Source organism: Crocuta crocuta, unplaced genomic scaffold (assembly GCF_008692635.1).
Source record: "Crocuta crocuta isolate KB4526 unplaced genomic scaffold, BGI_CrCroc_1.0 scaffold130, whole genome shotgun sequence".
Classification (NCBI taxonomy): Eukaryota; Metazoa; Chordata; class Mammalia; order Carnivora; family Hyaenidae; genus Crocuta; species Crocuta crocuta.
The window spans coordinates 5,395,278-5,410,761 of record NW_027527920.1 but is presented as its reverse complement, the minus strand read 5'-3'; the positions used below and the strand labels follow the sequence as shown (position 1 = coordinate 5,410,761).

At 50.8% G+C, this 15,484-nt stretch overlaps 1 protein-coding gene across 1 annotated transcript in view; it reads left to right on the top strand.

The window, feature by feature from the left end:
- NOX5 (NADPH oxidase 5) overlaps positions 1-9,786 on the top strand; it is a 35,543-nt gene extending 25,757 nt beyond the window's left edge. The window contains exons 11-16 of the mRNA XM_077746486.1: positions 944-988; positions 1,312-1,436; positions 1,706-1,790; positions 2,402-2,501; positions 8,248-8,414; positions 9,400-9,786. Of these exons, the coding sequence (XP_077602612.1) occupies positions 944-988; positions 1,312-1,436; positions 1,706-1,790; positions 2,402-2,501; positions 8,248-8,414; positions 9,400-9,531 (654 nt within the window). The 3' untranslated portion in view covers positions 9,532-9,786. The remainder of the gene's footprint in view (positions 1-943; positions 989-1,311; positions 1,437-1,705; positions 1,791-2,401; positions 2,502-8,247; positions 8,415-9,399) is intronic.
- The last annotated feature ends 5,698 nt before the right edge of the window (positions 9,787-15,484 follow it).

Sequence of the window (15,484 nt, the reverse complement as noted above, 5' to 3'; positions counted from 1 at the left end):
GGGGAGCTGTGGCCTCCAGCAAGGACGTCACCGTGGAGCTGACATCCTACAGGCCCAAGGGGACTCCACAGCATGGGTCCCCAGGCCTGGTGCCCACAGGGACAGAGGAAGGGGCTCAGCCACAGTGGGGAGCCACGGCTGAGTGGGACCCGGTAAGGCTCAGGAAGCTGGAGGCCGGAGAGCTGGCCTTTGTGTCCTGGGGGTGGGGGCGGGGTGGATCCGTGGGACTCAGAAGAGAGGTCCTTAAGGACGGCCACATGCACGAAGCACTGCCTATTATATGGTCCTCCTACAGCCAGACATGTGCACACTGCCTTGCTCACTTCTGCTGTATTCACTCCTTACCGGGACCATTTCCTACCCGGCCTCTCCTCACACCCCAACATGACTTTAAACTTACTTGAATTTAAAAAAAAATTTTTTTGACGTTTATTTAGTTTTGAGAGAGAGGGAGAGAGAGAGAGAGAGAGACTGAGTGTGAGTTGGGGAGGGGCAGAAAGGAGGAGACACAGAATCTGAAGCAGGCTCCCGGCTCTGAACTAGCTGTCAGCACAGAGCCCGATGCGGGGCTTGAACCCACGAACTGTGAGGTCATGACCTGAGCTGAAGTCGAACAGCTTAACTGACTGAGCCACCCAGGCGCCCCTGACTGTTAGATTTTCAGGAGCTTTGAGAGCCGGTTCTTAGACACAGTCATTATGGTGGCCGCCATGATGGCAGTGTTTATATCAGAAATCTCCAGACACCAATCAGGAGTGTGGCGTTGTCTTTCTCTGAAGAGTCCGTTTGCCAGCACAATGCAGTCCACGCTCCCTGCAACGGTTGGGGCAGAAACAGCAATCCCCTTTTTGTAAAGGCGCTCAGACTAGCAGGGGCCAGGACGCCTCTGAGAATTGCCTCAGCCCTCCACTCCCAGAGACCCACAACTCTCTGCTCACCGCAGGTCTCCAAGATGTCCTTTGAGAACCATCTATTTTGCAACATCAAGGTAAGAGGCTCCAGAGGGTGGACATGACTGAGAATCCCCACCGCAACCAGAGGACGTGAAGCCTCTGCCTGCAGGGAGGGCTTGCCGAGGCTCAGGGTACCCCAGTCCCGCAAGTCCCCAGCATCCAGGGAAGGTGCCGGTTGGGTCCTGCTCTCCCCAGTCTGCCTTCTAACATCGCAGGGCTCTTCCAGATGTGTGCTCCGGGCACTGCGGTGGGAGCCTCTTAGATCTGGGCTCCAGCGCAGGAGATGTGGAAGTCCTGGGGTCCAGCTCTCCCCCACGCCCCCAGCCCTCTCCTCCAGTGCCCTCCTGTTTGCTCACAGTGCTATGTCGACGGCCCTTACGGGACCCCCACCCGCAGGATCTTTGCCTCCGAACATGCGGTGCTCATCGGAGCTGGCATCGGCATCACCCCCTTCGCTTCTATCCTGCAGAGCATCCTGTACAGGTGGGGGGGGCGCCGCCCCTGCGTGCACCCCGGGACTGAGCCCGGAGACTCTCCTCTCTCCGTTCTTCTCTTCCCTCCTCTCAGCCTTTTTTCCCTTTCCTCCCGTTCCTCCTCCTCCTCCTCCTCTCTTTTGACTGTCATCCCTTCCCCTTCCACGTAGGGGGGCCCTGCCACCCTACCCTTTTCCCCTCTCCCCTGCACTGTTCTTTGAGATCCTGAGAAGCCTTATTCTTGCCCCAAATTCAAAGCCCCTCATCACCTCCCCCCAGGCACCAGAAGAGGCAGCGCATCTGCCCCAGCTGCCAGCACTCCTGGAGGGATGACGTCCAGGATGAGGACATGAAGCTCCGCAAGGTGAGCACCACCTCCTGCAGGCAGCCCTCTGGGCTCTCTCCCGGAAGCCTCCCTGAACCAGTTCACAGTGGGCTCTCTGCCGCGGGTGCAGGGAAGGGACAGATGGCCCTCACCCCTGCTGGCATCCCACTNTGGGCCCTGAAGATGGAATCCCACTAGAGACCCGGGGGCCCGAAAGCCAAGCACCTGGGATCCAGTTCCAGCCGTGATGGGTAATAGCCGTTGCCTGGCGGTTGCTTGAAAAATGAAAACGTTTGCCTTTTGAAAATTCATTATTTTCCATAGGTCACTTAAAAGAGCTTCTAAGAAATAATGAACTAATGTTCTGCTGGCTTTTGCCTAAGCTTACTATTTCAGAACCCTGCTTGCTATCAACGGTAGATTATTATGGAAAATCCGGAGCCGGCGGTCAGGAACCTGGGTCCTGATCTCATACTGCTCCGGGACCTGGGCAGGGTTCCTAACTCTGCGAGCCTCAGTTTCCCCCTCCATTAAATGGGGGTGATAACGCGTGCCCTGCTGACCCCCGGGTGGTCATCCCCGCGCTGGGGACGTGAGCATGCTGTGAGCGAGGCCGCGCCAACTCTGAGCAGAGAGGCCCCCCTCCCTAGGTGGACTTCATCTGGATCAACCGAGACCAGCGATCGTTCGAGTGGTTTGTGAGCCTGCTGACCAAACTGGAGCTGGACCAGGCCGAGGAGACGCAGGAGGGTAGGGGAAGGATGGGGCCTGAGGAGGGGGGCAGCAGGGTGGTGGTTCAGGCTCAGGGTCTGTTTAAGAGGGTGTCTAGATTATTCTATTTCTATGCAAAATGTAGGGGAAAGAGGATCGCTTCCCCCCTCCACTAAAATACAACATTTGTGAAACCAGAAAAAAGAGGAGAAAAGTGTGTTCATAATCCCGTCTGGGTATCCAAACTATCCTTAAAAAGGTACCTCCTGGGGCGCCTGGGTGGCTCAGTTGTTAAGTGTCCGACGTCAGCTCAGGTAATGATCTCACGGTTCATGGGTTTGGGTCCCGCATCAGGCTCTGTGCTGACAGCTTGGAGCCTGCTTCAGATTCTGTCTCCCCCTCTCTCTCTCTCTGCCCCTCCCCCTAATGCTGTCTGTCTGTTTGTCTGTCTGTCTCTTTTTATCAAAAATAAACAAACATTAAAAAATATATTAAAAATTTTAAAAAGAACCGCCTGATATTTTTTCTTATTCCCATTTAAAAAAATGTTTGTTTTGAGAAAGAGAGAGCATAAGCANTTAACTGACTGGGCCCCCCAGGCACCACATCCAATATAATTTTTTTTTTTTGCTTGCTGAATCATAGGGTAGTTTTATTTTTTATTTTAATTTTTTTATTTTTAAAAATTTACTTCTTTATTTAATCAGCCATCAATCAGTATCCTAGTATGTTGGGGGAAATAAGCTTATTTCATAGAACCTCTCTTTTATGGTGAGATATGTTGATTCCATTTTTTTCCTTTTTTTTTTTTTAATTTACATCCAAGTTAGTTAGCATAGAGTGCAACAATGATTTCAGGAGTAGATTCCTTAATGCCCCTTACCCATTTAGCCCATCCCCCCTCCCACACCCCCTCCAGTAACCCTCTCTTTGTTCTCTGTATTTAAGAGTCCCCCTCCCTGTTTTTATATTATTTTTGCTTCCCTTCCCTTATGTTCATCTGTTCTGTCTTAAAGTCCTCATATGAGTGAAGTCATATGATATTTGTCTTTCTCTGACTAATTTCACTTAGCATAATACCCTCCATCTAGTTCCATCCACATAGTTGCAAATGGCAAGATTTCATTCTTTTTGATTGCTGAGTAATACTCCATAGTATGTATATATACCACATCTTCTTTATCCATTCATTCATCAATGGACATTTGGGCTCTTTCCATACTTTGGCTCTTGTCAATAGCGCTGCTAAACATTGGGGTGCATGTGCCCCTTCGAAACAGCATACCTGTATCCCTTGGGTAAATAACTAGTAGTGCAATTGCTGGGTCATAGGGTAGTTCTATTTTTAATTTTTAAAAAATGTTTTATTTATTTTTTTGAGAGCTAGAGACAGCGTGAGCAGAGGAGGGTCAGAGAGAGAGAATCAGAATCAGAATCAGAATCAGAAGCACAGAGCCTGACGCGAGACTCAAACACATGACACCGACTGAGCCACCCAGGCACCCCTATTTTTAATTTTTTGAGGAACCTCCATATTGTTTTCCAGAGTGGCTGCACCAGTTTGCATTCCCACCAGCTGTGCAAAAGAGGGCCTCTTTTTCCGCATCCTCACCAACATCTGTTGTTGCCTGAGTTATTAATGTTAGCCATTCTGTCTGGTGTGAGGTGGTATCTCATTGTGGTTTTGATTTGTTTTTCCCTGATGAAGAGTGATGTTGAGCATCGTTTCATGTGTCTGTTGGCCATCTGGATGTCTTCTTTGGAGAAGTGTCTATTCATGTCTTTTGTCCATATCTTCACTGGATTATTTGTTTTTTGGGTGTTTGATAAGTTCTTTATAGATTTTGGATACTAACCTTTTATCTGATATGTCGTTTGCAAATATCTTCTCCATCCCATCGGTTGCCTTTTAGTTTTGCTAATTGTTTCCTTTGCTGTGCAGAAGCTTTTTATTTTGATGAGGTCCCAATAGTTCATTTTTGTTTTGTTTCCCTTGCCTCCGGAGATGTGTTGAGTAAGAAGTTGCTGCGACCAAGGTCAAAGAGGGTTTTACCTGCTTTCCCCTTGAGGATTTTGATGGCTTCCTGTCTTACATTTAGGTCTTTCATCCATTTTGAGTTTATTTTTGTGTATGATGTAAGAAAGAGATCCAGGTTCACTTTTCTGCATGTCGCTGTTCAGTTTTCTCACTTGCTGAAGAGACTGTCTTTATTCCATCGGATACTCTTTTCTGCTTTGTCAAAGATGAGGTGGCCATACATTTGTGGGTCCATTTCTGGGTTCTCTTTTCTGCTCCATTGATCTGAGTGTCTGTTTTTGTGCCACCAACATAAATGTTTAATGTACATAATCAGCTAGTAGAGATGTACAGGTAAAGAAGCATAAGCGTTGATTGAGGGTGACTGCTCACTATTTTTCCCGATGAGGTGGTAATCAAAAAGGGTGGAGAATGGTCTGAACACGTCAGCGTGTACCAATTAATTTACTGTTTGGTCCTTTCTTTTATACTTTCATCAAAAATGAATGTTTTGAAGGACCCCCTCCAGCCCTATAGTCTCCGCCCACCAACCTCTACGTGTTGCTGCCTACATTTTGTGCTAAGCCAATGACTAGTCTATCTCTGGGTTTCATCATTGTCTTTACGGGACATCTTTATGGAAGCTGTACTGTGTTTTAAAGTTAATCTGCTAGAATCATTGTTTTGCTTTGTTCTACTTACGGAATAACCAACACGAGGAGGAACATTTTCACATACGTTTCCAACTTTAGAGAATTGGTGGGTTTTTCTTATACTGGTTGAGTTCAACGGAAGCAGATCTTACTTGGTGGTTTAATTATCCCAAGGCTGCCATGAGCGAATTCAAATTCCTATGAAAAACAGGTTATAAGTTCAAGTACTCAGATGCGGTTTTCTATAAGAAATGTGTAAACAGATGAAGCTTACTATAACAAATATTCAAAGCCAGAAGCACAAGTCAACAGTGTTTGCCATAGAAGTGGCAAACTTTAGAATGTTACAGTAAAGCTCTTTGCCCTTTCTTGTAAATAACAATTATAGCAAATATTTATAGAGCCTTGACTTTGCTCTGAATGCTTTTATGTATATTAATTCATTAGAAACTCGCTTTTATGGCAAGCTAGGGGGAAAGTTTAGATTTCATTTAAGTTTCCTGGTTACGGGTGTATACATATTTGCTGTTTGCTTCTTCATAATCTGGGTAAACAAAGGATAACAGCCAACCTGGTGCTTTGCATTCTCGAAGCCCTGAGAAAGTCAGCAACTTTATTACCTCACATTTCTTCCAACGCTGCTCCTTAACGGCAGCTGACGCCCGTGACTTCTGATTTCAGCTTCAATTATTTACCAAGGTTTGCGTTCAAGAATTTGTGGTTCATCGTGTTTAGTGTCTATAGCTTCAGCTGCAAATATTCTGTTTGAGTTTGAAATTTTTTTCTAGCCCACAATAGCTGTAGAAACTTGGGCTTGGCAATTTCATTGCTTTGCTTCTATTTTCTCATGAGAAAAACATGGATACAGCTAGTACCTACCCCACGGGGTTGCCGTGAGAATTCAGTGAGGATATGCATACAGCACTAAGGACAGCGCCCGGAGCTTACAAACTGCTCAGCAAGTTTATTAGTAGTGGAGGTAGTCGTGCTAACAACTGCTCAATATATTTAGCAGCAGCAGTAGTAATAGTGAGAGCAGTAGTAGCACTAGGATTAGTAGTAGTAGTAACAATAGCATCAGCAGCAATAGTAGTAGTGTGGTAGGGTCCTCTCCCTAAGGAATGGAAAAAGAAAAACAAACTCAAGGCAACCTGGCTATGTGCGTATGTGACATCCCTCATGACCTTGTGACAGGAGATCACTTCATCAGACTGAATGTTTGTATGTTACCATATACGGGAGACAGAGAAGTAAAAAATACTTCTTTGTTTTTAGAAATAAAAAACTACGCCATGTGGCATCCGGGGCTCAGTTCTTCGGGTTCAAACCCAACTGAGCAGTGCCGACACGAATAAGGTTACTTCCTGGAAAGAAAAGCCTCGGTGTCACAACTCCCTGTGCAAGAATCCTGCTACCATAGCAGTAGTAGTAGCAACAGTAGATGTAGTAGCAATAGTAGTAGCAGTAGGAGGAGTATTTAATGGCTATATAATGAATGAGACAGTTAATGGTATCAGTGGTACAGGTAATGCCATGCTCCTGCTACCGGACATTTTATTTATTCCTGATTCTCCATTGTATATATGTATGTGCACATAGTTCAAGTCCTTCCTTAAGATTTCCTTAAGAGAGGGTCCTGGACACGGAATGGCTGTCTCCCACCCAACTGTCAGGAGGGGATGAAAATCATGTCAGGTGATTCTCCAGAGCGCCTTCTTCTTCTTCCCATCATGGTGTCGCTCCCCCTTACCCCTCGCAGGGGGCTGGGGACTCTGGGGGAGCAGGAAGAAGGGTTGGGGCTCTCTCAGATGGGCGTCCCCTATATCTCCTCCCTTCCCATACCACCCAGCCCCACTCAAGTTGAGTGAGATGCGAAATAAAATGTGGTATCTCTCCTAGGGCCTTTTGCATTTTAACAATGACCGAGAGCTTAAGCCAAAGGAAAAGTGGGCTCATGGTAGCATAGAAAACAGTATAGAGCCAGCTGGGATTGTGTGAATCCTTTAGTCTTGGGAGGGAAGGATGAAGTGATCATCAGCTTGTGGACTAGATCAGGGCCCGTCATTAGCTTGGACCAACTCCCAGGTGGAAGGCAGCATTCGCCAGCCTTTTCCCCATCGTGGCGTGCGGGAAATGATAACATTTGTATGCCACGTGGGGGGAAACGGAGGAAGGTGCTTGAGCACAGAGGCGCCCACCAGGGAGCCCCAGTAGCCCTGAGAGCTGAAGGGATCCGTGTCTCAGCAAAACTGCCCCATCACAGGCAGTGAGCTGTGGGCACTCGCCAGCACCCAAGCCTGTGTCCAGGCAGATCCAGGCCAAACTCCGCCCTGTCCCTCCTGTCCTCTGGCTCCCCTTTCTGGGGCGCTGGTCTCATCCCATCATGCCCTGCTCCAATACACACTCCCTGCCCTCTCTTGCTAGCTGGGAATTCAAGGCCCTTCACATTCTCGTCTCATCTTCCGTGACTCCCATTCAAGGATCCTGTGTTCCAAGCAGTTAGTCACATCGTGCGCCACAAACACCACATCTGTTCGAGCCTCTCATCCTCGGCTCACCTGTTCCCCCTTCTTCGGATGCCTTCCGTTCATCCACTCCCCACCCCCCACCTTGGAATCTTGGGCCTCTTCCAAGACCTATCCCAGCCTCCACCCTCCCAGAAAGCGGCTCCGTCTGCCCCAGCCGTTTCCTGTAGGTCAGCGGCAATTGCCACTCACTCAGCCCGTGACCCTTTGTTCTCAGTAACCTTGTCAGGTGTGCCTGGCCTGTGTCCCCAAGCTGACTGAGCAGACACCATGAGGCAGGAAAGGGCGTGAGCTTCAGAGCCCATGATGGCTGTGATGTCCTGGGATTCATTTCCCCTTCTACTCCTAGGGTGGTTGTGGGGCGCACGTCAGAGAGTGGATGTACCCCTCGTGTACCCCGTGCACACAGTAGGCTCCTCTCCAGCAGTGGGCCACCTTTCCTTTCTAACGTGCTGCCCACTTGGAGGTCATGGGCAAGCGCAGTGGGCTGAAGGTGTGAGTTCCCGGCACAGCGGCTGGCATCCTGCCCTGTCCTTGTCACAGGCACGCGCCCCTCAGTGCTACCCTCTCCCCCACCCCCCGCCACACAGGCCCCTTCCTGGAGCTGCATATGTACATGACCTCCGCACTGGGCAAGAATGACATGAAGGCCATTGGCCTGCAGATGGCCCTCGACCTCCTGGCCAAGAAGGAGAACAAGGACTCCATCACGGGCCTCCAGACACGCACGCAGCCCGGGCGGCCTGACTGGAGGAAGGTAAAGACCAGCTAGAGCCCCGCAGCCTGCAGGGCCCGGTGGGGCTGAGAGCTCAAGACAGTGGCTGGGGAGACTTGCGCCTGGTGGCTAGGGACCAAGCCTGAGGCCAGCCTTCACAGTCCATCCAGGATCTCAGGGCCAGAACGGGAGGCAGGAGACCTCCGTTCTGGCCCCATCACCAGCTGACCTTGACCCATCATTAGCCTCACTTTCCCCATCTGTTCGGAGAAGCTAGTCTCTACAACTCCTAGGCCTCCCCCCGGCCTGACTCCCTATGAACCAGGGTCAGACAGGGCCTTGGGGAAGCGGCACCATGTCTTACAAATGCAAACACGGAGACCTGGAGGCGCAAAAAGTTTCCGGCCTTTCTATTTGACTTCTCAAGTCGGCTTTTAAATTATTTTTCCCGCCGAGTGCTTCCCAGTCAGGGTGTGGAGTTTGCAGGAGGGGCCAGAAGGGACTGCTTTCCAAGGCGCTGTAGAGAACAAGAAAATTGTCCCCAGTGAGGGGACAGGATGCCCTCTACTTGGCCACCAAAGGTGACGTGCAGCAGTGGCCTCCTGGAGTGGAATCTGGGGTGGGAAAGGGTCCTCCCTGGGGGAAAAGCTGGACTTTGAGAAAGAGACGTTTCAGTGGAGGCGTGTGGCCAGGGGAGGACGTGTGTGGGGTCTGAGCGGTCGGGGTTCGGCACGCCCAGTGGCTACCCTCCAGCCTGCGGTCTCCCCGCAGATGTACTCTGGGCATGGAGAACCCTTCCTGGGGTCTGGGCTCAGGTTAGGGGGTGAGCAGGTGGCCCCTAAATGAAGGAGTGCATATTGGGAATCTGCTCTGAAGCCAAATAGCTGTGCCTTGGATATCCTCGTGGGGACAGAAGGTCATGGCCGCCCCCCATTATGCCGTCGGTGCCAGGTGGGTGGGTCCCTGAGCAGGTCCACAGCCCCACTCCCCTCCCCCCTCATTTCTCCTAACCCTGTGTGGGCTCCAGGTGTTCCAGAAAGTGGCTGCAGAGAAGAAGGGCAAGGTGCAGGTCTTCTTCTGTGGGTCCCCAGCTCTGGCCAAGGTGCTGAAGGGCCACTGTGAGCAGTTCAGCTTCCGATTCTTCCAAGAGAACTTCTAGCCTCATCTTTCCAACCTCTGCCAAGCCCACACTGCCAGCCGACTGGATCCCATTGCTTCCATGCCCCTCAGGGGCCAGCCTCAGAGGGCCTGCCTGGTCCAGGCTCCACACCCGGAACGGGAGGGACCAGGGGAAGACGGACTTCCTTCAGGACTTCAGGACTCAGGGAACAGGGCAGTGGCCTGTGTGGGGCTGCTGTGCATTCTGGGATTGCCAAGAAACTGATCAGACCAGAGGCGCTGGGGCCCGCGGTGCAGAGGGGGCTTGCCAGGCGACTGTTCCTCCCAAAGTCCTTGGAGGAAGTCTTCCCCTACAACCCGCCTAATCCCAGTCATTCAGGATTTTATCCCAACATTTCATTATGAAAATTTAACTATGCAGACAGCTAAACAGATCGTACAGTGAGCAGGGTTACCCACTTGCTGGATTCCTCCGTTAACATTCCGCTATATTTGCTTTACTGCATATTATCCATCTGTCCCGCTCTCCCTCCATCCGTCAATGCATCTTGTTTCTCGGATGCATTTCAAAGCACACTTTGCTGCTCAGAGGAGCTTTCTTTCCATGCAGACTCCTGGGCGCCACTCCCAGAAAATCTGATTGTGAAGTTCTGGGGATGAAATCTGAAAGGCGTATTTTACTCCAAATCCATTCCCTTAGGAAGAGATAAGCAGCTTATTTCCACTTCTCTCTAGGTCACTGTCCCATATGGGTCCCTTTGCCGTCCCCCCCCGCCTCTCCCCTGTGTGTGTCCCTCGGTGCCCCTCCCTTGTCCCACCTGTTGGATTCTCCCTTCTCTACATGCACAGAGTCATCAGAGAAATAGAAAGGAGACAGTCTGTGTGTGTGTCCGTCCGAGGGGGACGTAGCAAGGCTGTGTGCCTGGAAACTGGGCAGGTAGCTCCCGGAAGCTCAGTTCAGCCGTGACCCAGTGGTGTAGCCCTGGGACCCTTCGGAGTCAGATTCCTCATCTGACAAATGGCACTGATGACACCCCCGGGTCATAGTCGTGAGGGTAAGAGGAGACATCACCATCCATGCTCAGGGCACGTATTTTCCCTCCCTGCCTGTCTCTTTGTGTCTCGGCATCTTCTGCCTGTGCCGCAGCCCCTTCTGTCTCTGTGTGCCAGGCTCTGTCGCATCTGTCACTGTGTGGCCAGAGTACCTGGCAGAGACAGCAAATGCCAAAGTTCCCCTAGGAGACACTTCATGGAAGGGAGGCCCTGGGCTGAGGGCGGGGGCGGGCGGGCTGGCCTCACCCCCTCGGATCTGAGCTGTTTCCCACCGGCCCGCACCACAAGCCCCTGTGAACCCCACAGTTCCTGGGCGTTCCCCACTTTGTGGCCTGTCCTGCCAATTCTCTCTCTTCCGTGAGAGGCTGAAACCCTCCTCCCCAAAGCTGCCTTCCAGGGGTCCGAGTCAGGCACATTCCCAGAGAAGGTGCCTTTCTTTTGTGTGGGTCGGAAGACCCCGAGGGAGAACAGGTAAAGAAGTTGGGTGACATCCGTTCCGTGATGATGACACCCCTTATAAAGGTCTGGGCATCCAAGGAGGGAGCTGGGACACAGATGAGGGGGTGGTGCGCAGAGGCTGAGCTGTGAGGACCGAGGCAGACAGGAGGGGGGGACATGACCCCAGAGGCAGGAGGCAGGAAGAGGGGAGGAGGGGAGGAGGGGCCCAAGCACCTGCAGGGAAGGAAGGTAACCTCATTGGGAGGGAAGGCCGGGAGGAGGGAACTCACTGAGCCCCTCTCTGGCTGGGAGTCCACACGGCTGGCAGACCTGGTGTTGGGGACCCTCGTCATATGGCCAAGTTTAATTTCCGACAAGCCTGGGGTACACCGCAGCTCACACACAGAAACTTGCGCCCGGAGGAGTGGCGTTATCAGCCTGAGGCCACACAGTCTTGGAACCCATTTCCCCCTGCTGATTTGGGGTTTCCCCCCCAAGCTTCATCAAACTTGCGAAGGCTTGGGGGGAAACTGGGACTGTCTGGAGTTAGACGTTAACCAAGAGGGGAGGAGATGATAAGAATGGACCAAAGTCATTTGGAAAATTGGCAGAGCAGAGTCTGTTTAGCATGGCTCTCTCTCTGTCTCTGTCTCTGTCTCTCTCTCTCTCTCTCTCTCTCTCTCACACACACACACACACACACACACACACACACACACACACACGAGTCACCATTTTAACTTTGACCCATCTCTGTCCACTGTCCTAAAACACTAGAGCCCCAGTCCTCAGACCTTTGCTGTCATAACAGATTTCCTCCAGTCTCCACTCCTACATACAAACAGCCGACTAACCATTTAGGATTTTATATCCCTCAGGGGATGTGGAGCAGGTGGAAGAACTTGCATGTAGATTCTAAAATCCAGTGAGGGCCCGCATGTTTGACTTCAGACCGCGCCGATCCTAAGGCTCTCTCTGCAGACATACTCCGGTCACCCACTGGAGGGCGCTGCAGAATCAGAGATCGCGGCGGTTTTGTTTGCCGGGAAGGAGACCCGTCCGGAGTGGCAATGAACCAGACCCGCCGGAGAGGACCGTGCCCCTCCCGGATGCTCAGGCTCCCGGCCACCCCTCCAGACCCAGACTGGGGCAGATCTGTGAGGTCAAGAGAATTCATTTTTAAGATCAGAGTTCCTCTAAGCTGCTAGCCCGTTACCCCAACACACAAATGCACACACAGACCCTCCTCCTGCCACACCCCCCACGGCCCACTCCCTTCCTGGTCCCCGCTGTCCCAGTTCTGGGCTTCCCACGTTTCCATCTAAGTGGAGAGAGCTTGGAGGTCCAGGCCATGCCCTGAGGGCATCCCACCTTCTCTCACTGGGGGTGGCAGGATCAGATACGTGATGTGTCCATCTGGATGTGGCTGGATGTCAGATGGGGGCCGTCCTGCCGTCCATATGGCTGGCTGACTGTTCTCGTAGACACATCTGGGTCTAAGAGGGCTAAGGCAGACACACACACAGAGCAGAGGGAACACGGGCTAACTGCGGATGAAGGGTGGGTTATATAGGTGTGTGCTGTCCTGTCCTATATGGTTATATTGGTGTGTGCTCTCCTCTTCCATCAACCTGCGAGTTCCCCAAGGTTAGGCCCGTGGCCCCAGAATCTAATATCGCCTCCCACGAGGCCAAGGGCTTCCTGAACTGTAATTATACTCGGGAAGAAGGTTCCTCTGCATGTAACTGTTATTTGTAATCTGGGAAACCAAAGCCCACTGAATGACTCACTTGGCCAGGCCCCACGAGGCCGCCCTGCCCTGAGGACAGCTCTGACAGAGCGGGCGTTCGTGACGCGATTAGACAGGCCCGCCTGGACGAGAGGCACAGTGCAGTCTATTCATACACTGAGAGCCACCAGGTGCTCACGGGACGGGAGGGTGGCACGGACAATATGGAGAGGTGTCACTAGTCTTGCACACAAAGTCAAGGTTAGGGAGGGATTAGGGACACCAGGCAAGACTGGCTCTGGGCAAACACCTTGGAGACGTGAAGTCAAAGGACTTTCTTGCCCTCCACGGTCAGGACATTGGTTTCCACGTTTGCCTCTGGCCCAGCTGTGTGACCTTGGATAAGCCCTGTGACCTCTCTGAGCTGTCACTTCCTCGTCTATAAAGTGAACAGATTAAAGATGAATATATTTTTGCACATTATTTTGAGAGAGCTTGAGCGGGGGAGAAGGGCAGAGGGAGAGAGAGAATCTCAAGCAGGCTTCACACTGAGCCAGACGTGGGGCTAATCCCATGACCCTGGGGTCATGACCTGAGCCGAAATCAAGAGTCAGACGCTCAGCTGACAGAGCCATGTAGGTGCCCCAAGATGAGCGTGAATCTTTTAAAATACTAGTATATACATAAAATATATTTCTTAAAAGACACACCCAATATATATGTAGATACATGAGTATATATATATATGTTTGTATCTCGCTTTGGGGAGTAGGAGTGGAGGGACAGGAAGGAAAGGATTTTCTTTTGGGTTTTGTTTTGTTTTGTTTTTACTTTTAATGATTTTTTTTTACTTTTCTTTTTTTTTTTTTTTACTTTTTATCTTTTTTGAAAAGCTTTTACCCTCCATAAAGTTTGATGTTTCTGTGATAAATATCTGTAGGTTTTATACCCTCATTTTTAATAAAAGGATATTAAGTAAAAGAAAAAAGAACAACTTTATGTAACCCAAAATACACCGTTTATGTGTAGGGTTACAGCGGTAGAAGCGCATCAGAAGAGGTTGGAGACCCACCAGACAGGCACAGTGATAAACTGTGGTGGAGATGAGGGAGGACTTTTGCATTTTTCTCTTTTGTATTCCGTGCACTCGTGTATTATCTGTCTACTGTTTTACATTTTGGGATATAAATTTTACATCATGCTCTTCAGGAATTGCTTGTGTGGTTGTGTTACTTAAAAAAAATTTGTATTCAATGTTTATTTTGAGAGACAGACAAAACGCGAGTGGAGGAGGGGCAGAGAGAGAGGGGGACAGAGGATCCGAAGCAGGCTGTGCTGACAACAGAGACCCCATGCAGGGCTCGAGCTCACCATGAGATCATGACCTGAGCCGAGGTCGGAGGCTTAACCAGCTGAGCCACCCGGGCGCCCCAAGTTGTTTCACTTTTTTCATCTATGTCCTGAGCTGAAGGCCTCTGTAATCTTTTTTTCCAAGAATAAACAAAATGGAGAGTCTGATGCATCATAAAGATGCTGAAGATGGGGCGCCTGGTTGGCTCAGTCGGTTAAGCGTCCGACTTCGGCTCAGGTCACGATCTCGCAGTTTGTGGGTTCAAGCCCCACGTCGCGCTCTGTGCTGACAGCTCAGCAGCTGGAGCCTGCTTCGGATTCTGTGTCTCCCTCTCTCTATGCCCCTTCCCCACGTGTACTCTGTCTCTCTCTGTCTCTCCGAAATAAATAAACGTTAAAGGTATTAAAAAAAAAAAAAAAAAAAGACCATTAGCTCCGGAATGAAAGCGTCTGGGGCACAGCTGGGCAGTGGGACTGGCCCGTCCAGTGGGGGGCGCTTCCCGGCCTCTTCTGAAAAGTCAGGCTGCCGCAGGGTGCCAACTTGGGCGCCCTAGCCAGGCCCCTTCCAGGCCTGAGGCTGGTCCCCAAAGACTGTGGAGGCCTTGGGCCCCCAGGAGAAGTTGCCCGCATGGGGCTGGGCCCAGGGACAGCCCAGGCGCTCAGGCCGGATGTCTGGGGTGGGGGTGGGGCCCACTGTTTCTGCTAAACAAATACTCATCGTGACCAGCCTTCCTGACAGATTGATGCATCTTTTTATGATCTGTCTTTACAATATGATGACTCTCTCCTTTTAAAAATAAGATTAATTCAGACAAGACATTTATTTTATGGGGAAAATCCATCCCAGGGGAAAAATACTCAAGCTGAATGGCAGAGATGGGTGGAAGGAGGCTCCGTTCTCAAGGAGCCTTCCAGCCTCCCGACTGTAGCCATGCGGCACATGGCCCCAAACGGGCCTCTGATCCTGCCCGCGGACAAATGGGGCCATCTCGAATCTTCCCGGTTCTGTGAGTGTAGCCTGCTGGAGAAAACAAAATAAAGAAAAATAGGTAGTGAGTTTCTATGTAGCAGGGGAGCAAAGGGCACCTTTTTTGGTAAAAGAAAAAAGTTCTGGGGCGCCTGGGTGGCTCAGTGGGTTAAACACCTGACTTCGGCTCAGGTCATGGTCTCATGGTCCGTGAGTTCAAGACCCACGTCGGGCTCTGTGCTGACAGCTCAGAGCCTGGAGCCTGCTTCGGATTGTGTCTCCCCCTCTCTCTACCCCTCCCCTGCTCACACTCTGTCTCTGTCTCAAAAATAAGCAGACATTAAAAAAATTTTTTTATAGAAAAAAGTTCTGAGATGCATCCAAATTTGGCTGGATATGAATTGATAGATAGATAGAGAGAGAGAGAGAGAGAGAGAGAGAGAGAGAGAGCGACCG